The sequence below is a fragment of the Pan troglodytes genome, chromosome X, assembly GCF_028858775.2.
Source record: "Pan troglodytes isolate AG18354 chromosome X, NHGRI_mPanTro3-v2.0_pri, whole genome shotgun sequence".
NCBI lineage: Eukaryota > Metazoa > Chordata > Mammalia > Primates > Hominidae > Pan > Pan troglodytes.
Window position 1 is genome coordinate 75,769,607 of NC_072421.2, and position 27,513 is coordinate 75,797,119.

General features: G+C 37.0%; 1 protein-coding gene across 12 annotated transcripts in view; it reads left to right on the forward strand.

Moving 5' to 3' along the window:
* Window positions 1-27,513, forward strand: part of ATP7A (ATPase copper transporting alpha) — a 137,621-nt gene that overhangs the window by 76,431 nt on the left and 33,677 nt on the right. For 9 of the 12 annotated variants that reach the window (XM_016943572.4, XM_016943571.3, XM_016943569.3 and 6 more), the window contains 9 exons: window positions 81-806; window positions 9,335-9,541; window positions 13,914-14,077; window positions 19,949-20,110; window positions 22,015-22,091; window positions 22,288-22,513; window positions 23,717-23,950; window positions 25,500-25,591; window positions 26,592-26,719. In XM_016943572.4, coding sequence (XP_016799061.1) covers window positions 81-806; window positions 9,335-9,541; window positions 13,914-14,077; window positions 19,949-20,110; window positions 22,015-22,091; window positions 22,288-22,513; window positions 23,717-23,950; window positions 25,500-25,591; window positions 26,592-26,719 — 2,016 coding nt within the window. The remainder of the gene's footprint in view (window positions 1-80; window positions 807-9,334; window positions 9,542-13,913; window positions 14,078-19,948; window positions 20,111-22,014; window positions 22,092-22,287; window positions 22,514-23,716; window positions 23,951-25,499; window positions 25,592-26,591; window positions 26,720-27,513) is intronic. The other 3 variants (XM_024353289.3, XM_063804356.1, XM_063804360.1) reach the window with 1 other exon arrangement.

Sequence of the window (27,513 nt, forward strand, 5' to 3'; positions counted from 1 at the left end):
GTTATTGATTTAGAAAACAGAATGTTTTCTGAAGTAGCCCAGGAATAACTGAATTAATTATATTTCTTTTTATTAACTAGTCTCCCTGGACAATCAAGAAGCTACTATTGTTTATCAACCTCATCTTATCTCAGTAGAGGAAATGAAAAAGCAGATTGAAGCTATGGGCTTTCCAGCATTTGTCAAAAAGCAGCCCAAGTACCTCAAATTGGGAGCTATTGATGTAGAACGTCTAAAGAACACACCAGTTAAATCCTCAGAAGGGTCACAGCAAAGGAGTCCATCATATACCAATGATTCAACAGCCACTTTCATCATTGATGGCATGCATTGTAAATCATGTGTGTCAAATATTGAAAGTACTTTATCTGCACTCCAATATGTAAGCAGCATAGTAGTTTCTTTAGAGAATAGGTCTGCCATTGTGAAGTATAATGCAAGCTCAGTCACTCCAGAATCCCTGAGAAAAGCAATAGAGGCTGTATCACCGGGGCTATATAGAGTTAGTATCACAAGTGAAGTTGAGAGTACCTCAAACTCTCCCTCCAGCTCATCTCTTCAGAAGATTCCTTTGAATGTAGTTAGCCAGCCTCTGACACAAGAAACTGTGATAAACATTGATGGCATGACTTGTAATTCCTGTGTGCAGTCTATTGAGGGTGTCATATCAAAAAAGCCAGGTGTAAAATCCATACGAGTCTCCCTTGCAAATAGCAATGGGACTGTTGAGTATGATCCTCTACTAACCTCTCCAGAAACCTTGAGAGGAGCAATAGAAGACATGGGATTTGATGCTACCTTGTCAGGTAATTATCATTTTTTCTTTGATTACCCTAATGTTCTTTTACTTCCATTTTGCTGCTTCTTTTGGCATTTATCAATGAGAAATGATTCATAGGCACTGTAATTCCACTTTTGCAAATATGTCCTATGGAGGTAGCCAGCAGTATATACAAAGATGCATAAGGATGTTTGTATAATTGCTTATGATATTTAAAAACTGGAAACAATAACTCGTGGTACAACAATAAATAACTCATGATGAAATGCTATGAAGTCATAAAACATTATGGTATTAAAGATAATTAATGCCACAGGAAGGTGTCTGAGATATTTTGTTAAATGAAAAAAAGCTGAAAAGCTATATATGCAATGTGATCAAAATTTTATAAAGAAATGTATCTGAATTTACGCCATGTATATATTGTTTATGTATATGAATAAGATTCCTGGTAGGACATGAACCAAAATTTTAACAGTGATTATCTTTGGGTGGTAGGATAAATGTGATTTTTGTTTCCATTGTGTTTCCTGGTTTTATAAGTTGTTTTTACAATAAGAATGTATGTATGTAGCTATGTATTTATATAATGGGGGAAGCCAGTGCTCTTTTAAAAACAAAAGTAGTTGAAATAAATAATAGGATTTTAACTATAATTTTATATTTAGGCATTCAAATTAAACTGACTCCAGAGCTGTCCCAAAGTTTTCGTATTTCCTGACAGCTCTTACCTTTGAACTGAAACAAAAAATGTATATTCAATGGAATTTAATTATGTGAAATTGTTCTTTTGAACCAGAATTGAACCTGGCCTTGAATTAAACTGGAAAATGCCCAAATGAAATTTTTTGCTTGAAATAACAATTGAAACGTTTTACAACCAATTTCTGGACAATATAATTAATCTTTGCTATCCTGATTAGAATGAAAGATATCAAATAGCAGTATTCCCTTTTTAGGCTCACTAAATCTGAGTAAAAAATTTTACTAAACACATGTCTAAATTGTTATGGTAGATTAATGTCAGTGAGAGAGGACTTAGAGACATACCATTATTAATTTTTAGTTCTTAATTTTTCTGTTGATGACAAATGGTAGAAATTATAGAATTCTCACTTTTTAAAATTGACACATAGTTCACATACCATAAAATTTGCCCATTTAAGGTACACAACCCAGTGGTTGTTAGTATACTTACAGAGTTTTCCAGCCATCATCACTATATAATTTTAGAACTTTTTATCACTCCCAAAAGAAATCACATATCCATTAGCAGTCATTGCCCATTTCTCCTTCCCCTCCCCAAGCTCCTGATAACAACTGTTCTACTTTCTGTCTCTGAATTTGACTATTCTAGGGATATCATTTAAGTGGAATCATACAACATTTGTCCTTTTGTGCCTGAATTATTTTATTTAGCATAATGTTTTCAAGGTCCATCCATGTTGTAGTATGTATTAGAACATCATTCCTTTTTATTGCTGAATATTATTCCATTGTATGGATATATCACATTTTTGTTTTTTCATTCACCAGTTGATGGGAATTTGGATTGTCTCCACTCTCTTGCCTATTATGTATAACACTGCTATGAACAATTTGAGTTCAAATTTTTGTATGAACATATGTTTTTATTTCTCCTAGGTATATATCTAGGAGTGGAATTGCTGGGTCACATGGCAGCTAAACTTTTTGAGGGACTGCTAGACTGTTTTTCAAAGTAGCTGTTCCATTTTACATTACCATCTCAAATTCTCACTCTAATGTAGAAAATCTCAATTTTTTGAGATTTTTAAATTAGAATCTGGCCTGGTACGGTAGCTCACAACTGTAATCCTAGCACTTTTGGAGGCTGAGGCAGGCAGACCACTTGACCCCAGAAGTTCGAGACCAGCCTTGGTAACATGATGAAACCCCGTCCCTACAAAAAATACAAAACATCAGCTGGGCATGGTGACACACACCTGTAGTCCCAGCTACTCAGGAGGCTAAGGTGGGAGGATTGCTTAAGCCCGGAAGTCAAGGCTGCAGTGAGCCGTGATCGTGTCACTGTACTCCAGCCTGGGTGACAGAACAAGACCTTGTCTTTAAAAAAATAGATTTTAGATTAGAATCTAATCTAAAAAATTAGATTCTTTTTTTTTTTTGAGACGGAATCTTGTTCTGTCACCCAGGCTAGAGTGCAGTGGCATGATCTCAGCTCACTGCAACCTTGGCCTCCCAGGTTCAGACAGTTCTCCTGCCTCAGCCTCCTGAGTAGCTGGGATTACAGGCGCCTGACACCATGCCTGGCTAATTTTTGTATTTTTAGTAGAGATGGGGTTTCACCATTTTGGTCAGGCTGGTCTTGAACTCCTGACCTCGTGATCCACCAGCCTTTGCTTCCCAAAGTGTTGGGATTACAGGCGTGAGCCACCATGCCTGGCCTTTAGATTCTTTTGCTCTAAAAAAGAGATACATAGTTCTCTATTAGAAAATTCATACAGAACACTAAAATGTTAAAGAGACTCTAGTACCAAAAGTCTGAACAAAGTGTAGGAAATCCATAATTGCTGAAGGAAATAATTATGAAACCAGAAGAAAAATTTAAGTTGGAAATAAGTGCAGTTATATCAGGGAGCCATAAAAATGACTAAAATTGGTTTCAGCAAAATTTCATTTTACCTATCACCACTTAATTTTTTTTTTCTTTTTGAGATGGAGTCTTGCTCTGTCACCCAGGCTGAAGTGCAATGGCATGATCTCGGCTCACTGCAACCTCTGTGCCCCGGGTTCAAGCAATTCTCCTGCCTCAGCCTCCTGAGTAGCTGGGATTACAGGTGCGCGCCACCATGCCCAGCTAATTTTTTTGTATTTTTAGTAGAGACAGGGTTTCACCATGTTGGTCACGCTGGTCTCGAACTCCTGACCTCAGGTGATCTGCCCGCCTCGGCCTCCCAGAATGCTGGGATTACAGGCGTGAGCCACTGCACCTGGCCCACTTACATTTTTTTAAATTTTTGAAAATGACAGTGTTTGAAATTATATTGATTCACATTTCACTACTTCATAATGTTGGATTATTTCTCAGAGCGTCTATTAAATTAAAATACTTTGATATGCATAATGGATTATGTTGTCAATAATGAGCACCACATAAATTAGTTATATCAGTATCACCAAAACAAGTTACTTACATTATAATATTCCTATGCCTCTTACATATAGGAACACAATTATAATCATCTTACATCACATATGGTATAAAACTGAAATATTTTTCATGTTCAAATGTGGTATCTGTCATTACAGTAAGCAAGGGCATCATAAACTTTCAGATTGGATTCAAAAACAGAATTTTTTTCTATTCACTTGGGTTTATATTTTTGCAACTCAACATTTTTGCAAGTGTGGTTCACAGACCAGCAGCACCTAGGACCTTGTTAGAAATCAGACTCTGGCCCACTGCAGACCCAGTAAATCAAATTCTACATTTTAATTTTAATGAGCTCTCCAGGTAATCCATTTGCACATTAAAGTTTGAGAACACTGATCTACATAATGTGATGCATTGACCTTTAAATTCTAAATTAAATCCACATTAACTTTGTTTACATAAACAAGTCCAGAAATTTGATTGAAGGCAATAATATCAGTCATAACAACATTTCGATCAACAATGGACCACATAGATGATGGTGGTCCCGTAAGATTATAATGGAGCATATATAGAAACCTCATATAAGGCATTTGATATTGGCATAGCAGATCAAGTAGGAGAAATGATTGATATTCATTAATGGTGCTAGGACATTTGGTGTTCCATCTGAAAAAATATATATAAATACAAATATAAAGAGCATCTAGTTTTGTGTAAGTACACTCTATGATGTTCACACAATGATGAAATTGCCTAAAGCATTTTTCAGAACATATTTCCATCGTTTAAGTGACTCATGACTGTATAATATTAAATATTATAATTTAAAATAGCTAGCATTTTTTTAGGAGAAAAGCCATATAAATTTATTTGATCATAGTTTTATATGACATGGGAGCCTTCAGAATGAAGACCCAAAGATACAGGAGAAACTGCCCATTTTTGTGCTTAGATTTAGCACGATATGGATAGCTAAAATAGCTAGCATTTTATTATTATTGTTATTATTGGAGACAGAGTTGCACTCTGTTGCCCAGGCTGGAGTGCAATGGCGCAATCTCGGCTCACTGTAACCTCTGCCTCCCGGATTCAAGCAATTCTCCTGCATCAGCCTCCTGAGTTGCTAGGATTACAGGCGCATGCCACCATGCCCGGCTAATTTTTGTATTTTTAGTAGAGACAGGGTTTCGCCTTGTTGGCCAGGCTGGTCTTGAACTCCTGACCTCAGGTGATCTGCCTGCCTCGGCCTTCCAAAATGCTAGGATTACAGGTGTGAGCCACCGTGCCCAGCCAAAAAAGCTAGCATTTTATGAAGGTTTATATAACAAATGTGAGCAGAGTAAAAGCAACTTTTCAATTACCTTAGGTGATCAAACTAGTAAATGGAATTCAAGAGTACTTGATCAGTCTCTGGCACCATGTATAGCATCTACCTAGTCCTTAGGAACTATGACTGCAGCAAGTTCAGTAACTTGTTTTGTTTTGTTTTTTTTTTTTTGAGACACAATCTCGCTCTGTTGCCCAGGCCGGAGTGCAGTGGCACGATCACAGCTCACTGCAGCCTTAATTTCCGGGGCTTAAGCGATCTTCCTACCTCAGCCTCCTGAGTGGCTGGGACTATAGGCGTGTACCACCACACCCGGCTAATTTCTTTCTATTTTTTGTAGAGATGGAGTCTCAGTTTGTTGCCTAGGCTGGTCTCAAACTCCTGGGCTCAAGCAGTCCACCCACCTTGGCCTCCCAAAGTGCTGGGATTACATGTTTGAGCCACCATGCCTGGCCTCAGTAACTTTTAACAATGTCTTTTACCTCAACCTACTATTGTTAAGGGCCCCGGGAATCAATTATTCAACAAATGATTATCAGGAGCCAGTTATATGCCCTGCATCTGTTAGGGCTTATAACATACATACTAATGGCCATGATGGGTAGGTAAAAAACCTTGGCATAGTGAATGTCACTGTAAAAGAATTGATAGAGCTTAACTACAGTGACCCATATTATCGGGACATGAAGTGACTGCATTCTGTGATTCTGCTAGAGATTAGAGTTTAAGATTTCACCAGAATTGTAACTACCCATTTTTTAAGTGTAAGTGTCAGTGCTGATCCAGGTCTCACAGCCTACCTCTGCCACCCATTCTCAGACAGAAGGATTGACACATTTTGCCTTTGTATCATACTAGTCCTAGGTGAGCTATAAATCTTAAAAGAGGTAGTGAGAAGCCAGACGCAGTGGCTTACGCCTGTAATCCCACGACTTTGGGAGGCCGAGGCAGGTGGATCACCTGAGGTCAGGAGTTCGAGACCAGCCTGGCCAACATGGTGAAACCCTGTCTCTACTAAAAATACAAAAATTAGCCGGGCGTGGTGGTGGGCGCCTGTAATCCCAGCTACTCGGAAGGCTGAGGCAGGAGAAACGCTTGAACGTGGGAGGCGAAGGTTGCAGTGAGCCAAGATTGCGCCACCGCACTGCAGCTGGGTGACAAGAGCGAGACTCCATCTCAAAAAAAAAAAAAAAAAAAAAGAGGTAGTGAGAAAAATGGGAGATGCCTTTTATCCTGACTATCTGTATTATCATTTCCTTAAAGTAAAAAGGCATGATATATGAAGTAATCACTAACCAATTAAAGCAATCTAAATACTTGATTAAATTCCTTCCTTTTTGTGACTTTTTATTTTTGTTTGTTTGTTTTGCGAAGGAGTCTTGCTCTGTCGCCCAGGCTGGAGTGCAGTGGCACAATCTTGGCTCACTGCAACCTCCCCCTCCCGGGTTCAAGCGATTCTCCTGTCTCAGCCTCCCAAGTAGCTGGGATAACAGGCTCACACCACCATGCCCGGCTAATTTTTGTATTTTTTTAGTAGAGACGGGGTTTCATCATGTTGGCCAGGCTGGTCTCCATCTCCTGACCTTGTGATCCACCCGCCTCGGCCTCCCCAAGTGCTGGGATTACAGGCGTGAGCCACCGCGCCCAGCCGTGACTTTTTATTTTTAACTAATTTCAAGCTTACAAAAAAACTGCAAGAAATAGTAGAGAATTCCTGTTTACCAATTTCATGCAGGTTCCACAGTTAATATTTTACATCGTTTATCATTCTCTCTTAATAGATAGATATACATTTATATATATGTATATACACACACACATACATACATTTTTTTTCTGAGCTATTTGAGAGTAAGCTGCAGACATGATGTTTATGATTATTTTAAAGCCATTTTTAGATTATTTATGTATTCTTCACACTACACCAGAGGCTGAACTTCACATCGGTTTTGAGTATCAGACTGGAAATTCTTTCTTGAAATATTTGGAATCATTTGTAGTTGTTGCCTCAAGTGCAGGAAAATCAACTTTCCTTTGAATTTATTTAAAAGTTTAAGTAGTGTTGTTACAGCCTGTAGAAAAATTAAAATTAAAATTAAAAAATTAAAATTCATTGTGACCTTTTACACCCTTACTGTCTCTGTGGAGGATGAAGAAGGCTTTGCTCTTTTGCTTGCCACACTCACAGAGCTAAAGGATACAATTTTATGGATCTTTGTTTAGAGGTCATGCTAAGGTAGCTAAAAGGGACTACCTCTTATGACTTATTTTAATATAATACTGTATTTCCAGAGTGTGAAAATTACAGATGGTATTCCAGGTTACCTCTGGTACCTAAAATAACAAAATTGCTCTGGAACAACAGGTAAAGTGATGAACAGAAAAAACTTTTTTTTCATTGTCCAAGCTCATAATTAAGTCTCAATAGTAATTATGAGAGAATGAAGGAACCTTCTGGTTGGATTAAAATGGTGGTTTTATTCAAAACCAAAGCGATTTTTTTTTTGGCTACTCAGCCTCCTTTTTGTTTTTCTTTGGTTTTTAAAAAAGCATAACAGCAGTACTATTTGGTAAATTTCACAGTCTGTGTTCTAAATAATGTTCTCACAATCTGAATCAGTATCTTTCTGAAGTGATTCAATTAAGACCAGAGACAGGCTAATTAAGGAACACTTTACTATTCAAAGTGTCCTTTGCTGGAATCATCCAAAACCCAAACCTCAGTGTCATGTGGTGTTCTCATGTGACAGACTTGTACACATACCTCCTGAATCTAAAATAAAAGTTGAAATTATTTTTTTAAAGTGTCCTTTGCTATACTCAGACCTAGGCTGGCAGCACTGCCATCAACTCAGTGCTTGGTGGAAATGCAGAATCTCAGACCCTACCTTAGATGTATTGAGTCAGAACCTGCATTTTAACAAGCTCCCCCAGGTGATTGTGTATGCATTCAGATTTAAGAGGCATTAATATACTTATTTGAGAAGTCTACATTATTCTGTAGGGAAGTGGTCAGGCTTTTGTTAAAGTTTCTTCCAAACTTGCTCATCTTCAACATCCTGAAAACCAGCTCTTCTGTGCAGGGGTTCCTTTGTCTGCTAGCTAAATAGACATGAGCTGGTATTTTGTCCAAGGACAAGAATGAACAAATTAGATAGGCTAGTGGAAATTTGCTCTTTTCTTCCTTTTCTCTACAGGGGAGGAGAAAATCTTTGGCTTTTTTTTTTCAGGTGCAGGGATGTGTTAGAATAATTTCTCCTTTCTTGGGAGGTAACTAATACTGCAGTGGATAAACTAAAACAAAATAGCAGAATTTCAGAGACTTCAGGGGAGCTTCTGGGATGATATGAGCTTCCACAGTCCATAAAGATTCTCTGAATACTCCATTGTGCAAAATAGACTTTTTGCTGACTTATTCCTTGCCTCTTCTTCCACTGTCCACAGACATATTAAAATTTAAAAATATTATATATGTATGTTAAAAATTCAAACAATATAGAAGTATAGATAGAGGAAATTTATTCATCTGTCTGTCATTCTATTCCTGCCTTAACCCTATTCCCCAGAAGTAGCCACTGTTAATAGTTTGGTATGTAACCCCCCGCCCCCCCCAGCTTTCTTATGCATGTTCTCATCTATGCATACACTAAAATTAAAAAAAAAAAATCAGCACACTGCAATGCTGTTTTGCAAATTGCTTTTTGTTCCACTTAATATACTGTGAATTGCTTTGATGCCAGTATGCCAATCATCAACATGATGGTAAAATTTCATTATAAAAATAAGAACTATCCATTAACAAACTACTCTGTCTCTCAGATTGGGAGTAGAGATAATGGCTAGAAGAAAAAAAGTTTTGTTTATTCAGGTAGCTCAGATTTTCCTGGGAATTGGGATGGGAAGTATTGAAATTGGAAGTCACTGCGGAGGAAAGTGTAGAGATAACTTAATGCTAACGGATAGTAGGAACTTGCTCGTTTTAAAGGAATAGATTGTCAGTGCCTGGAGGTATGGATTGTGATGCGAGGCAAGGATGCAGTTGAATGATCAATACTGCAAATGAAAAGAATCTTTCCCTTTCTACCAGACACGAATGAGCCGTTGGTAGTAATAGCTCAGCCTTCATCGGAAATGCCGCTTTTGACTTCAACTAATGAATTTTATACTAAAGGGATGACACCAGTTCAAGACAAGGAGGAAGGAAAGAATTCATCTAAGTGTTACATACAGGTCACTGGCATGACTTGCGCTTCCTGTGTAGCAAACATTGAACGGAATTTAAGGCGGGAAGAAGGTGAGACACTCTTGAAGCTTGTTATTTTATGTGCTAGTTTGGGAGCTCCATCTTTTTTGTTCTCTTACATGTTTTGTAACTATGTTTATGATTCTTGGTAAGGCCTCATAAAGATTTTCAGTAATGTGTGGGACAACCCCGATGTCCTGGAAGCCTTAGTGTTTTGTTGCCTTAGATAAAGTTCCTCTCTTGTTTACCTCATGATCACATTTGTATATCTATGAAATTCGTTAAAAAAAATAGCAGAAAGAAATACACGAGATTACTATTTTTTATAGATCAATCATGGTTGTGTTGGATTTTAAGGAACATAATTTTTTTTTTTTTGAGACCAAGTCTTGCTCTGTCGCCCAGGCTGGAGTGGAGTGGCGCGATCTCGCCTCACTGCAACCTCTGCCTCCTGGGTTCAAGCGATCCTTCTGCCTCAGCCTCCCAAGTAGATGGGACTACAGGCGTGCACCACCACGCCCAGCTAATTTTTGTATTTTTAGTAGAGATGGGGTTTCACCATGTTGGCCAGGCTGATCTCAAACTCCTGGCATCAGGTGATCCACCCACCTTGGCCTCCCAAAGTGCCAGGATTACAGGCGTGAGCCACCACACACGGCCCATAAATTTTCTTCTAAAGCTATGCCTAAAACTGACAAATAGAATATTTAAGAATTTCATTATTACTATACCCAGACCAAGCACCAGACCAAAAACAAGTTTGTTTAGAATTATATTGTTCTCTTTGCTTGTGGTAAAAATGTTCACAAGTTACTTAATATTGTATACAAGTGTTAATTTTAGGTTACAAAATCTTAGAAAATGTATACCACAGTTTTTTAAATTCAGTCACACTCAGATGTTTTAGCTTATTAATTTGCACTCATATTTATACACTTCCCAGTATAGCACAGTAGATTTGTTAACCATAAAGATATGTGATGATGGCCAGGCACGGTGACTCACACCTGTAATCCCAGCACTTTGGGAGGCCGAGGTGGGCGGATCGCCTGAGGTCAGGAGTTCAAGACCAGCTGGGCCAACATGGTGAAACCCCATCTCTACTAAAAATACAAAAATTAGCTGGGTGTAGTGGCGCATGCCTGGAGTCCCAGCTACTTGGGAGGCTGAGGCAGGAGAATCTCTTGAACCTGAAAGGCGGAGGTTGCAGTGAGCTGAGATCGTGCCAGCCACTGCACTCCAGCCTGTGCAACAGGGCAAGACTCCATCTCAAAAAAAAAAAAAAAAGATATGTGATGAGGTTTCATGAGATCAAAGTCACAGATTTGGTACTTTGGCTGCCCTAGCCCTAGGTGTCTTAATGATACATATGGTTAGTCACAGAGCTAAATAAAGAAGTATGGACTAGTATAAGCTTATCCCCACCATTGAGAAAATTACTCAAAATGTATGTAGTAATCACCTCACCTCATATATTAAGGGCAGAACATTATTATAATAAAATGTATGGTATACGGAGTCATCTTCAGTTCAATATTACCTTGTCTGCATTCTATGATTTCTGCTTCAGTTTAGCCTCCATTATTTCTAACTGGAATGCACTCAAGGCTAAAGCTTCTATTATTCTTTTTTAGATTAATTAAAAAAGAAAAGGAGGGAGGTTGCCAAGCAAATGAAAATGAAAAGAAGCATTCAAGGTTTCTATTTAATTTAAGAACCAACTATTTTGGGGCAATTCAGAAATAGCTTTCTTCATGAGACAAGCAATGCCTATGCCAGTTACAATTTTTTTTAAGTCTGTTAAGCTGATTTTTCCAATTACTTCCATATTATCCCCTTTACAACCTCTTAGCCCAGTTAGAAATAACTTTAGCCTAGCTGGAGTCACTACATTCATTTTGTTTTTAACTAAGTAGCATTGGTCTTCTCTCAATTTAGTCTGCAACATACATATATATTTATATATATTTTATAATATATGTTATATATAAATATATAAATGTATATTAATATAATATATAAATATATATGTAATTTATATTTTGAGACAAATCGCACTCTGTTGCCCAGGCTGGAGTGCAGTAGGACCATCTCAGCTCACTGCAGCGTCTACCTCCTGGGTTCAAGCGATTTTCCTGCCTTAGCCTCCCTAGTAGCTGGGACTACAGGTGTGTGCCACCATGCCTGGCTAATTTTTGTATTTTTAGTAGAGACAGAGTTTCACCATGTTGGCCAGGCTGGTCTTGAACTCCTGACCTCAAGTGATCCACCCACCTGAGCCTCCCAAAGTGCTAGGATTACAGGCATGGGCCACCACACCTGGCCCTGCATTATATTTTTAAAAAATGAACAGAAAGAGTTCTTATTATAGTTTGAAGAGTTTTTTTAAATTATCTGCAATTTACATAAGTATTGAACTTATGTTTTTGACATTTGAAAAATCAAATTTTCCCTTCTATTTCTGTTTGCCCATAGATTACATTCAGCTGAAGCAAAAAGATTTTTTCCTACTTTCTCTATACCTTTCCCATATTACTGACACTTTCCCATTAACTGATCACCTGAATTGTTTGATACCAACAAAGCCCAAAATGTAAGCACTTTATATAGAAAAATTAGATTATATTAGGTATTTTTTCTTTTTTTCACTGTGTATACGTTTATCTACTTTTTTAATTTTTAATTTTTGTGAGTATATAATAGGTATATATATTTATAGGTTACATGAGATGTTTTGATACAAACATGCAATGCATAATAATCACATCATGGAAAATGGGGTATCCATCTCTTCAAGCATTTATCCTTTGTGTTATAAACAATTCAATTATATTCTGTTACTTTTAAATGTACAATTAAATTATGATTGACTATAGTCACACTGTTGTGCCATCAAATACTAGGTCCTATTCATTCTTTTTATTTGTACCCATTAACCATCCCCACTTCCCCTTACAACCCCCACTATCCTGTTTACTTATTTAAAGCTATTAAATTAATATTTAATCATTTTTTCTTTTTTTATCAAACCTCAGACTTGACCTATGGACTGTTGATCCCCATTCCCTGTCAGGTAGCCATCAAATGCCACAGAATCCTAGAAAGAGCTTCTATTTTTGCTATGTAGAATTAATTTTCTTCCTGGCAATGACGGCAATAGCTGGCCTAGAAAAGTGGAATGGTTGTTAAAAAAAAAAAGGTCTGCACTAGTGAACAGCATGACTGCCATAAAATGAACTCCTTTTTTTGGTTAACAAGTTGCGTGGGACTTTTTTTCTAGGAATAAGAGCTTTTTAGATTACTGTGTGCCAGACACTAAAACCTGATAATTTAAATAAATGACTATTATTTGATAATATTATAATGTGTATGTTGGTATATTATTGGATTCTTTGCTACAATTATGATTTCATAAGTGCATGAGTTCCTTTCTCTATTTTTTTTTTTTTGAGACAGGATCCTACTCTGTCACACATGGTGCATTGCAGTGGCATGAACACTGCTTACTGCAGCCTCCACCTCCCAGGCTCAAGTGATCTTCCCACCTCAGCTTCCTGAGTAACTGAGACCACAGGCATGCACCACCATGCCCAGCTAATTTTTGTATTTTTTTTTTTTTTTGTAGAGACAGGGTTTTGCCATATTGCCCAGGCTGGTGTCGAACTCCTGGACTCAAGCGATCCGCCCTCCTCGGCCTCCCGAAGTTCTGGGATTGCAGGCATGAGCCGTCATGCCCAGCCGAGTCCCTTTCTCTAGTACTCTGTCTTATTAATTTCTAAAAATGCTTTATATTTACAAGATACAGTCTCAAGCAATTTCAATTCATAGGCCTAATTTGCATCCAAGTCAAACAAAAAACTGTTGAACTAGTAAACAGTTATAAGACAATTGTAAAAATGTGAATACTGCCTGGATATTTGATGATATTGAAGAATTATTTTAGGTGTGAAAATGGTATTATGGTTTTTAAAAAAGAGTCTATTTTTTAGAGATACATATTTAAATATTTACACACGAAATGATGTGATGTCTGGGACTTGCTTCAGCATAATCCAGGTAGAGAGCAGCGAGTGGAGGGTGTAGGAATGTATATGAAATAAGATTAGCCAAGTATTATGAAGCAAGGTGATAGGTACGTCAGGTTTATTATGTTCTTATACACACACACACACACACACACACACACACACACACATAATTGAAAATTTCCATAATAAAAAGTTTAAGAAAAATCAGGCTATGTTTTGGAATAGTTCTAATTGTTTGGGGTCAAGACTGGTATAAAAGTTAAATTTCTCCAGATTCAAATCCTTTCATACTTAAGAGAAATCCTTTCATACTTGATAATACTAAAAAGTAATTATAACATTACTCTTTTCAAAAAGAATGTTATCTGTATTGTTTTTCTTATCAATGCTCTTAGGAATATATTCTATACTTGTGGCCCTGATGGCTGGCAAGGCAGAAGTAAGGTATAATCCTGCTGTTATACAACCCCCAATGATAGCAGAGTTCATCCGAGAACTTGGATTTGGAGCCACTGTGATAGAAAATGCTGATGAAGGAGATGGTGTTTTGGAACTTGTTGTAAGTAAGATTTTTTGTGTGATTAATAAAACTTCCAGAAAAAAAACTTGGTAAGGTTCAGAGAAGAGTTGTGAAGATAATTAAAGGTGGGGAAAATATGATGAAAATTAAGGAAACTGGAAAATGGAAGGATAAGGTATGATCTAATGGTACTCTTCAAGCATGGAATTTAAAAAGATAATTGTCGTATCTCTATTAACCAAAAAAGAATTGGGTATGAATGAGTAAATGAAAATTAACATTTAAAATATAATATGATTCCTATCTAGTAGCATGTAATTGAATAAATTCCAGTGCATTAAAGACTCAAATTTTATAAAGTCATAAAACCTGTGTAAGGCATATTGATTTAAAGTGATCACTTTCTCCAACCCAGCAAATCAGCTGCTAGGATTCTTTCCTGTGGGAATATGATCATATAGGGCTGGGCATGGTGGCTCACACCTGTATATCCCAGCACTTTGGGAGGCTGAGGTGGGTGGATTACTTGAGGTCAGGAGTTCGAGACCAGCCCAGCCAACATGGTGAAACCCCATCTCTATGAAAAATGCAAAAATTAGCCAGGTGTGATGGTGTGCTCCTGTAGTCCCAGCTACTTGGGAGGCTGAGGCATGAGAATCACTTAAACCCAGGCGGCGGAGGTTGCAGTGAGCTGAGATCACACCACTGCACTCCAGCCTGGGTGACAGAATGAGACTTTGTTTTTTTAAAAAAAGGAATGTGAACATTCATAAGATTATATTTATTATATAATTTTAAGAGCAAAAATTTAGAACAAATCTATATTAAATGTCCTTTAATAGGGAATGTTTAAATAAATTTTGTATAGACATATTATAGAATACAATACAGGTGTTAAAAGAGTAAAATAGATCAATATTAACTGACAAGTAAAGATTTCCAGGACGTATTATTTACTTAAGCAAAACAAGTTGCAGTGTAATACTTATGGCATAATCTCATTTAGTAAAAAATGCAAAACTACATGTATGTGTACTTACATATGTATATAAACACCTAGAGAAAGGACTAGTATATACACATGATTAACAGTGTTTATCTCAGGAAGAGAGCGGGATTGAGGGAGAAGATCAAAGAGAAACTTGCATCTTTTCAACATTGAAATTTTTACAGCTAGAATGTATTTAAATTTATTTGTATAACTTAAAAAATTAAAACAAAAAATTAATCTTGTACCAAAATAAGTTCCAGTTTAAGCAAAAATTCAAATGTAGGCTGGGTGTGGTGGCTCACGCCTGTAATCTCAGCATTTTGGGAGGCCGAGGTGGGAGGATCACTTGAGCCCAGGAGTTCACGACCAGCCCAGGCAACAGGTGAAACCCTGCCTCTACAAAAAGTAAAAATTTAGGCCAGTCATCGTGGCTCACGCCTGTAATCCCAGCACTTTGGGAGGCCAAGGTGGGTAGATCACTTGAGGTCAGGAGTTCAAGACCAGCCTGACCAACATGGTGAAACCCCGTGTCTACTAAAAATACAAAAATTAGCTGGGTGTGGTGGCATGCACCTGTAATCCCAGCTACTCGGGAGGCTGAGGCATGAGAATTGTTTGAACCTGGGAGGCAGAGGTTGCACTGAGCCAAGATTGCGCCACTGCACTCTAGCCTGGGCGACACAGTGAGATTCCATCTCAAAAAATAAAAAAATAAAAATAAAAATAAAAAATTTAAAAAGTAAATATTTAGCCAGGTGTGGTGGCGTGCATCTGTAGTCCCAGCTACTTGGGAGGCTGAGGTGGGAGGATTGCTTGAGCCTGGGAGGTTGAGGCTGCAGTGAGCTGTGTTCATGCCACTGCATTCCAGCCTAGGTGACAGAGTGAGACCTTGCCTGCCTCCCAAAATTGAATGTAAACAATGAAACCATGAAATTACTAGAAGAAATATTTGGAGCATTTTTTTTCAATATTATGAAACTTCCGGACATACAGAAAAGTCAGAAGAATTGTACAGTAGATATCCTATATACACCAGCTAGATTCTACAATTAATACTTTACTATATTTGCTTTATCATACATCAATCCATCAATACATCACTGAAATAATTTTAGACTCACAAGGAAGTAAAAAAAAGTACAGAAAATTTCCATGTAGCCTTCATCTAGCTTTTCCCAATGATAACATCTAATTCATTTATAAAATAATATTGGAGGCTGGGTGCGGTGGCTCATGCCTGTAATCCCAGCACTTTGGGAGGCTGAGGTGGGTGGATCACCTGAAGTCAGGAGTTCAAGACCACCCTCGCCAACATGGTGAAACCCCGTCTCTACTAAAAATACAAAAAATTAGCCGGGCGTGGTGGCACGCGCCTGTAATCCCAGATACTCGGGAAGCTGAGGCAGGAGAATCGCTTGAACCCGGGAGGTGGAGGTTGCAGTGAGCCAAGATCACGCCATTGCACTCCAACCTGGGCAACAACAGTGAAACTCCATCTCAAAAAAAAAAAAGAAAAAGAAAAAGAAAAAAAAAGAAGAAAAAAACAATATTGGAGTAGGAAGCGTTTTTCTAAAATATGATACAAAACCAATAAAAGAAAAGATTAATAGATTGATGAATTCAGATACCTAAACATTTCTTCTTGGTAGGAAAACACCAAATGGAAAGTCAAAAGGCAATTAAAATAATCATAATTCATATCATAGATGAAGGTTAATTTTTTCATATACAAAGAACTTTTATACCTCAATAAGACAAGCGTCAGCACCCCAAAATTTCTTTTCTATGATAAAGGATATGAACTGACAGTTCACAGAAAAGCAAAAACAATACCTCTTAAACATGAAAAGATGTTCAACTTCATTCGTAATGAGTAAAGCAAATTAAAATGGCACTGAAATACCATTTTCACTTATTGGATTGGTAAAGTTAACAATTTTGTTAACACTATGTTTCTGATCTCTCATGTATTGCTGGTGGTGTGTACATTGATACAAGATGCCAACAGAGGAATTTGGCAATATCTGTCAAAGGTGAAATTGCACATAGCCTTTGCCTCAGAAGTTCCACTTGTAGGAATTTATCCAACAGACATTTTTGCATATGTATGAAATGACATGTATGCAAAGATGTTCATTATAGTATTGTTTACAATAGCAAAATATGAGGAAAAACTAAATTTCAGTCATTAGGGACTAAAATTATGATACATTCATATCATGGGATACTGAGTAGCTATTAAAAACAATGAAAAAGAATGAGTAGGTTTTTATATGTTTTTAAGGATTAAAAAATAATAGCTTTTTTGAAATACCATAAAACTCACCTTTTTAAAGTGTACAACCCAGTGGTTTTTAGTATATTCACAGACTTGTGCAACTATCACCACTATCTGATTTCAAAACATTTTCATCCCCATTAAAATAAAACTCATTAGTAGTCATTCTTTAGTCCTAATCTCTTACCTGTACTGGTTCTACTCTCTCTACCCTAGGCAACCACTAATCTACTTTGTATTTGTATAGATTTGCCTATTCTGGACATTTCATATAAATGGAATAATATAATATGTGGTCCTTTGTAACCGGCTTCTTTTATTTACCATAGTGTATTCATGGTTGATCCATGTTGTAGCATGTATCATTACTGCATTCCTTTTTATTGCCAAATAATATTCCAATGTATGAATATACTACATTTTGTTGATTTAGTCATCAGTTGATGGAAAATTGGGTTGTTTCCACTTTATTAATATTGCTGCTATTATAAATAATGCTGCTATGAACATTCATATACAAGTTTTTGTGTGAACTTATGTTTTTAATTCCCTTGGGGATATACCTAGAAGTGGAATTACTAAGTCATCTAGTAACTCTATATTTAACCTTTTAAGGGACTGCCAGACTGTTTTCTAAAGCAGCTGTACCATTTCATATCCCCACCAACATTGTATTGATGTTCCAATTGTTCCATATGCATGTCAACACTTGCTATTACCTTTTTATTATAGCTATCCCAGTGGAAGTGAACTGGTATCTCATTTTGGTTTTGATTTGCATTTCCCTGATGACTAATAATGTTGAGTATCTTTTCTTGTGCTTATTGGCCTTTCACAAATGTTCTTTGGAGAAACAATTCGAATTTTTACCTTTTTTTTTTTTTGAGACGGAGTCTCGCTCTGTCACCCAGGCTGGAGCGCAGTGGCGCGATCTTGGCTCACTGCAAGCCCCGCCTCCCGGGTTCACACCATTCTCCTGCCTCAGCCTACCGAGTAGCTGGGACTACAGGCGCCCGCCACCACGCCCGGCTAATTTTTTGTATTTGTAGTAGAGATGGGGTTTTACTGTGTTAGCCAGGATGGTCTCGATCTCCTGACCTCGTGATCCGCCCACCTCGGCCTCCCAAAGTGCTGGGATTACAGGCGTGAGCCACCGCGCCCGACCATTTTTGCCCATTTTAAATTGGATTGTTTGTCTTTTTATTACTGAGTTGTAAGAATTCTTTATATATTCTAGATACAAGTCCCTTATCTGATATATGATTTTCAAATATTTTCTCCCATTCTGGTATTGCCTCTTCCTTGGCGGTGTTGTTTAGAGCACAGAAGTTTTCTGGGTACAGCATAGGTGCATGTGCCTGTATTTATGAGGTATATGAGACGTTTTGATACAGGCATGCAATGAGTAACAAACACATCATATAACATAGGGTATCCATCCCCTCAAGCATTTATACTTTGTGTTACAGATAATCCATTTATACTCTTTTAGTTATTTTTAAATGTATGATTAAGTTATTATTGACTATAGTCATCCTGTTCTGCTATGAAATACTATGTCTTATTCATTCTATTTTTTGTACTTCATCTTGTTTTCTTGAATAAATGCTTCCTAGATTGCTGCAAGCTTTTGTTTGATTTCCAGATTTCTGGAAAAAGATGGTTCTTACAATTTCTGCCAGTTTTCTCATTGCTTTTACAGAGGAGAGAATTTTAGAGGTCTTACTGCACCATTTGCACTGATATACCTTCAGCAGATGTTCTTGAATAAATCCTTCTTAATTTGTGGTATGCCCTTTGGTCAATTTCCAGAGTATTTCAATGGCTGTTTTTTGATACTTTTGTCAGTTTTATCATTGCTTTTTGAGGAAAGGATTTGCTGAGCTCCTCACGCAGTCATTCTAGAAGTCATGCCCATCCATTTTATAATTTAACGCCCAGCTAAACTATAACCCCACTCAAGATATAGGGAAAGATACATTTTTAGACATACAAAGTCAAAACACTTTTGCCATCCATTAATTTCACTGAAAGCTATACTAGTGATTATATACTTCAGCAGGATGAAAAAAAAATCCAGCGGGAAGCAAGACTGGATACAAGAAACAATAATAAATGTCAAATCCTCTATCACTGAGTAGTAGTGACAGGAATTTGGAGACTTTTAATGAGATCCTCTTCTATCTGGGACCATATATTTGTTCAATGTGGTATAAAAATGGTATCCTAATGATCATATCTAAAGCATACTAGTAGTGCAATTAAGATCTTGTGTGGCAATCCCATGAGTCCTTTTAGTAAAAAGTGGTAACTCGGGCTGGGCATGGTGGATCACTTGAGGTCAGGAGTTCGAGACCAGCCTGGCCAACATGGTGAAACCCCCTGTCTCTACAAAAAAGACAAAAAATTAGCCAGGCATGGTAGAACATGCCTGTAACCCCAGCTACTTGAGAGGCTGAGGCAGAAGAATCACTTGAACCTGGAAGGCGGAGGTTGCAGTGAGCCGAGATCGCACCACTGCATTCCAGCCTGGGCGACAGAGCGAGAGACTCTGTCTCAAAAAAAAAAAAAAAAAGTGATAACTCATGTTTAATGGTGGAAAAAGTATATTCCTGAAGAACAAATGCTTTGTCTTTAACAGGTGAGGGGAATGACGTGTGCCTCCTGCGTACATAAAATAGAGTCTAGTCTCACAAAACACAGAGGGATCCTATACTGCTCCGTGGCCCTGGCAACCAACAAAGCACATATTAAATATGACCCAGAAATTATTGGTCCTAGAGATATTATCCATACAATTGAAGTAAGTGCCAAGAATTTATGTTTCTGTGTTCTTACCTATTTAATCAGCACTCCCGTGAATCATTTCTGGTTTGCATCAGATAGAGGCAATGAAAAAAAAATCTAACTCCTTTGAACACTTCAAACAAGATCTGTCTCAAAATTTAATGTAAACGTGTCTGCATTTTTTTTTTGGTCTTTTTCAGGAAAAGTTAGGCAAAGGTACATTTACACTATTAATCAGGAGCAAACAAGTTAGAACCACAAAACACTTAAAATATTTAGAAAATGGAAATAAAGTATAATTTGTTATAAATAAGATTCATATTAGTTACTAAGAAAGTGAAGGATCCTGCTTAATGGCTTTTTGTTTGTTAGGTCAAAACAAAAGACCTATTTTTAAGTTAAAGTAAGAAATTTAAAAGACTAAACCCAGCTGGACATAGTGGCTCATGCCTATAATCTCAGCATTTTGAGAGGCCTAGAGGGCACAATCACTTGAGGCCAGGAGTTCAAGACCATCCTGGGCAATGTAGCGAGACCCTGTCTCTGCAACAAAAATTAAAATAATTAGCCAGGTGTGGCGCCACGCACCCATAGTATTAATCACACGAGAAGCAGAGGTAGGAGGATTGCTTAAGTCCAGGAGTTGAAGGTTACCGTGAGAGAGACCTTGTCTCTAAAACAAACAAACAAACAAACACAATCCTTTCTTTGTGACAGATTCATCCTGTGTTCTTCAATAAATCTTAAGTGGTAATACATGTGAATGTATTTTAAAAGTTTCAGTATGCTGTAGAATTGGTGTTCAAGTGATTTAAAGCATTTTATTAGTTCAGTTAAGATCCTATTAGTATAGATGACATTATCATTACCATTTTTGTGAAACTAGTTTTACTGAGTACCTGCTATGTGCCAGTTACCAAGATTGCAAAGCTTCAACCCTTAATTCCCACAGCAATGTGGTCATATTCATTTTGGAGGTGAGGAAACCCAGGTTAAGAGAAGTTAAGTTACTTATCCAAAGTCACATAGCTAATAACTGTCATAACTGGGATTTGAGCCTAATTACTCTGACTCCAAAAGCTCATGCTTGTTCTATTCACTGTGCACTGCCAACAAATGTAAGATGGCAGCATTTCCCCTAGCAGTTGGAAATGTAATGTGTATTACTATCTATGGTCAGATAAGTCTTGCTTAGGGGTAGTTTCCTTTTTATACTTTGTTTTATTGGGGAAAATGATTTTTGTTCATGTTCTTTTTCTGATAAAACAAGACTAAATACTGCATATGCAAGGCCTTGAATAATATGTTTAGTATGGTGCTAGCTTTTTTTTTTTTTTTTTTTGAGACAGAGTCTCACTCTGTCGCCTGGGCTGGAGTGCAGTGGTGCGATCTCAGCTCACTGCAACCTCCGCCTCCTGGGTTCAAGCGATTCTCCTGTCTCAGCTTCCCGAGCAGCTGGGATTACAGGCACCTGCCACTATTTCCAGCTACTTTTTTGTATTTTTAGTAGAGATGGGGTTTCACCGTGTTGGCCAGACCGCTCTCGAACTCCTGACTTTGTGATTTGCCCGCCTTGGCCTCCCAAAGTGCTGGGATTACAGGCATGAGCCACCGTGCCCGGCCTGGTGCTAGCTTTTATGGCCTATTAATGAGAACCTCTATTGAGGACAGTTGTACTTGAGTTAAACTCTTATATATAGGATACATATTAACTAGCATTAAGGAAATATTTATTTGTTTGATGAAAGATTGGAAACAAATGCAATCAAGAGCAGGAAGCACATCTTCATCTTTGTATTCCCCAGAGTGACTTGCCCTCAGTAATTGAACTGTTCTTAATGACAATACCATGGCTTAGAATTTCTCTATACAATATTTATATGTTCAGTGAAATAATTTTTTTCTCATGAATTTCCTTAGAGCTTAGGTTTTGAAGCTTCTTTGGTCAAGAAGGATCGGTCAGCAAGTCACTTAGATCATAAACGAGAAATAAGACAGTAAGTACTTTGGAGTGTCAGTAAAAAACAGATTTTGACTCCTTATTACAAATTTTTTTTTGCATGTCAGTTTTTATAATATCATCCTTATACTGGATGAAATGGTCACAATGTATATCTCTCTGTAGTACGTAGAATCTTTACCCATTAGCTATTTATGACCATGATTTTTCTTTTTTTATTTTTTCCATATAAGATGGAGACGGTCTTTTCTTGTGAGTCTGTTTTTCTGTATTCCTGTAATGGGGCTGATGATATATATGATGGTTATGGACCACCACTTTGCAACTCTTCACCATAATCAAAACATGAGTAAAGAAGAAATGATCAACCTTCATTCTTCTATGTTCCTGGAGCGCCAGATTCTTCCAGGATTGTCTGTTATGAATTTGCTGTCCTTTTTATTGTGTGTACCTGTACAGGCAAGTGAATTGTTAGCAAATATATTTGTTAATAATAAAAAATAAGCAAAATTTGGCAGGCAAGGTTTATTTTCAGCTACAAAACTGATGTTAGCTAGAAGTCTGATCATTTTATGCCATATGCTTTACAAAAATAATCTTCAACTGGGTAGTTATTTAAGTAGATAATAGTTGCCATTTAACCCCTAAGAAAGAGTTCAAGTTTTTTGGGTTTGGTATTTATATCTGCTACTGTATATAACTTTATTTTATTTTTAAACTTTTATTTATCTATTTTTTTTTTTTTTAGAGATGGGGTTTTGCTCTGTCACCCAGGCTGGAATGCAGTGGTGTAAGCACAGCTCACTGTGGTCTTGAACTCCTGGGCTCAAGCATTCCTTCTGCCTCAGCATTCTGAGTAGCTGGGACTTCCAGGCACTAGCCACTGCACCCAGCTCAATGACTTTATTTTTGTTATTTCTTCCTGGCACTTCAGTTCATTACTTTCTGTATGTTTTAAACTCTTTTTTCGAGATAAACTTTTACTTTGGAATAGAATACTTCTATCAAATAAATCTTTTCCTTTATCTGATCCTTATAAAAGGCAATAATGATTTTAAAAAACATCTTAGTTTCTCTGTTTTAATGAAATAAGCTTTCCAGTTATATTTACCAACAAAAACGGCCAGCAGATTTCGTAGCTTGTGATATACCAGTTAGTTTGAGTTTTGGAAAGATGGGTGAGTTTTATACAAAAAAATCCTTGAGAAAATGTAATTCCTTTCTTAGTTCTTGTTTTTGCTAGCCTCAGAAAGAAAAATCTGCTTGGTGTGATGGCTCATGCCTGTAATCCCAGCTACTTGGGAGGCTGAGGCAGGAGGATTGCTTGAGGCCAGGAGTTTGAGACCAGCCTGGGCAACATATCAAGACTGTCTCTTAAAAAAAAAAAAAAAAAAGGAAGAAATATCTGATTTTCCTTGTATTATGGAATATCCATTGGATCATAGATGATAGCCCCACAGGCTTGTGCAGCAATTTGAATACCTCCCTCTGCATGTACATCTATTGAAATACAAACACGATTGTTTTGGCTTAATCTCCCTTTAGTGTTTATGGATTAGCTAAAAGCCAAAGAAAGTGACTATTGATACTTTAAGTTATTGAGATATATATGTGAATTTCAGCATTTTTAAAAATTCAATGATTATCATTCCTATATTGCAGTTTTTCGGAGGCTGGTACTTCTACATTCAGGCTTATAAAGCACTGAAGCATAAGACAGCAAATATGGACGTACTGATTGTGCTGGCAACCACCATTGCATTTGCCTACTCTTTGATTATTCTTCTAGTTGCAATGTATGAGAGAGCCAAAGTGAACCCTATTACTTTCTTTGACACACCCCCTATGCTGTTTGTGTTTATTGCACTAGGCCGATGGCTGGAACATATAGCAAAGGTAAAGTAAGAAAGGGTGACATTTGTTAAAATGTTGGGTGGATAAATGACCTTAGTATTTTTTAGGCCAATCATTGGAAATACATGCTTTTATGTAGTTAACCATTTACTGAAAGACGTATTTTCATTTTGGCAATATTTTAAGTTAAATATCAGTTTAGAAGATTTACCAAATATGGAATTAATACTGTAGATAGTACAGTATGTCTGTTTATTTTAAGAGAGACAAATGAGAAATACTTATCACTTATTTACTTACATTATTAATTGAAAAATTGACATGACCACATGGTTTAAAATAATGATAGAAAAAATTCACCCATATTCCCTTGCTATAATGTAAATCATTTTCTAATTCCATTCTACATACCTTTCTACTTAACAGAGTTGCAAATGTAGTATTCATACTACTTTGTACCCTTAACACTATAAAGTTTTTCACCATTTTTGCAGTCTAGATTATTATCTAATATTTCTGACTAAGTCTGTCACATCAGTTTGCTTTAATTTAATAAACCATTCAGGTGTTTTTCACCATTAGATTGTTTCTAACTTTTTATTTTTAGATAATCCTGCATTGAACATACTCATGTCTAATAGTCATTTCCATTGAGCTAATATCTTAGAAGACATTACAAAGGATGTGTTTACTGGGTTAAAGGGCATAAATATTTCTCTGGTTCATGGTACAAGTTGTAACAGTTTTTGCCAGCAGGGGTATGTCAGTGAAGTATTTTTACTACAACTTCACCAGCATTGCATCCCCCCCCAAATTCTTTCTAAGTTAATAGACATTAAATGGTATTACAGGGTAACTTTAGTTTGTGTTTCTTCCATTAATGGTGGGGATAAACATTTTTTCATCATCGGATGTTTATATTTCCTTTTGAATGATTTGCCTATATATGTCCTTTGCCTGTGTGTTTATTGGGTTCATGTTTTTCTTATTAATTTATATAATTTCTTCATAAATTATACCTAATAATACTTTTAAAAATATTTTGTGTACTTTTAGGCTGGGCGCGGTGGCTCATGCCTGTAATCCCAGCACTTTGGGAGGCCGAGGTGGGTGGATCACGAGGTCAGGAGTTTGAGACCGGCCTGGCCAACATGGTGAACCCCATCTCTACTAAAAATACAAAAATTAGCCAGGCATGGTGGCGCGCGTCTGTAATCCCAGCTACTCGGGAGGCTGAGGCAGGAGAATTGCTTGAACCCAGGAGGCAGGGGTTGCAGTGAGCCGAGATCATGCTACTGCACTCCAGCCTGGGTAACAGAGTGAGACTCTGTCTCAAAATAAATAAATAAATAAATAAATAATAAAATATTTTGTGTACTTCCTCTTTCTGAAGTGAAACATTTTCTAGTGAAACATTTTGAAGTGAAACATTCAAACATTTTGAAGTGAAACATTTTCATATTAATTTTTAAACAAATTAATATTCCTAAAGCTGTCTTTTGGGTAAATGCTAAAGATTGTATTTTTATTTTAGTTAAGACCTGAACTTTTTCTTCCTTAGCATTTTCAATGTGTTTGTTTTAATTTATAGGGCAAAACATCAGAGGCTCTTGCAAAGTTAATTTCACTACAAGCTACAGAAGCAACTATTGTAACTCTTGATTCTGATAATATCCTCCTCAGGTATTTATCTTCACTCTTCCCTCTTCTCTTTTTTTAACTTCTTAAGAAAAATTTCAAATATATACAGAAGTAGAAAAAGGACTATCATGAATTCACATAATCTGTCTCCCAGATATAAAAATTATCCACATTTTGCCATACTTCATCTATCCATTTTGTCTGTCTTTCTTGTTGCAGTAGTATTAAACCAAATTTCAGTCATATTGTTTTACGGCTACATATTCTGTGTTATCTCTAAAAAAGGATATATTCTGATATAACTATACTACCGTATTGTACCTAACAAAATGAACATTAATTCCTTAATGTCACCTAAGACCCAATTCATATTCACATTTCTCCTGTTGTCTCCAAAATGTTTTAAGTCTCTTTGCCTGAAATAGAATTCAAACAAGATCCATGCATCATAGCATTTGACTATCATATGGCTTATGTTCTTTTAATCTAAAACAGCGCCTCCCTTCCTTCTCCTCATTGTCCTTCCTTCCCTCCTCCCCACAAAACAATTGACTTGAAGAAATAGCCATCAATTGTTCTGTAGAATATCCCACAATGTGAATTTATCCTTTGTTTCCTTTTGGTTTCATTTAACTTGTTCTATAACTCCTATGTTACTTGTAAATTGGAAGATAAAGCTAAAGACTTGATTATATTTCATTCTTTTGTATTTCTCATTTTTATACTAATAAAATTGTTTAGGCAAAGTTACATAATAAAGAAATTTTTAGTTAAATGAAACCCATTACATTATTTTTTAAAACTTTCATTTTTAATTTAATGACTGTTCAAAAAAATAGAGTGCCTACTTTGTGCTAGCTACTGTGCTGTTCACTAACAGTAAGCAAGACTGACATACTAGTTCCTAGTTTAAATGTTGGTTCTAGCTTCCATTGGCAGTAATTATGGAGCCACAAGCTTGACGTGAACTAAAGAGCTTACATGGAGAGGTCAGGGTAGGAAGCATATTATCATGGTGCTTTTTATGTTAACTTATATCCAGTGAAGAACAAGTGGATGTGGAACTTGTACAACGTGGAGATATCATTAAAGTAGTTCCAGGAGGCAAATTTCCAGTGGATGGTCGTGTTATTGAAGGACATTCTATGGTAGATGAGTCCCTCATCACAGGTATGTTCTTTCAAAGGATCATGACCAAAATGTTAAGAAAAATAGACATGAAAGATGAAGCACTTTTTGTAGAAGCTATGAATAACTAAATTATGAACAGAGAGAATAAGTTCTTTTAAGACTGTATTAAATCAATTTCCTCAGATTTACTTTGTGGCTTTAGTTATGCTATTAGTCCATTTTCACATTGCTATAAAGAAATACCTGAAACTGGGTAATTTATAAAGCCAAGAGATTTAATTGACTCACAGTTCCGCATGTCTGGGGAGGCCTCAGGAAACTTGTAATCATGGTGGAGGAGAAGGGGAAGCAAGGACCTTCTTCACAAGGCAGCAGGAGAGAGAAGTGCTAGCAGGGGAAATACCAGATGCTTATAAAACCATAAGGTCTCATGAGAACTCACTCACTATCATGACAACAGCATAGGGGAAACCGCCCCCATGATTCAATCACCTCCCCTCCTCGACATGCGGGGATTACAATTTGAGATGAGATTTGGGTGGGGACACAGAGCCAAACCATATCATCCCACCCTTGACCCCTCCCAAATGTCATGTCTTTTCACATTTCAAAACCAATCATGCCTTCCCAACAGTCCCCCAAAGTCTTATTTCAGCATTAACTCAGAAGTCCACAATCTAAAGTCTCATCTGAGACAAGACAAGTCCCTTCCACCTATGAGGCTGTAAAATCAAAAACGAGTTCCTTCCAAGATACAGTGGGGGTACAGGCATTGGATAAATGCTCCCATTCCAAATGGGAGAAATTGGCCAAAACAAAGGGACTACAGGCCC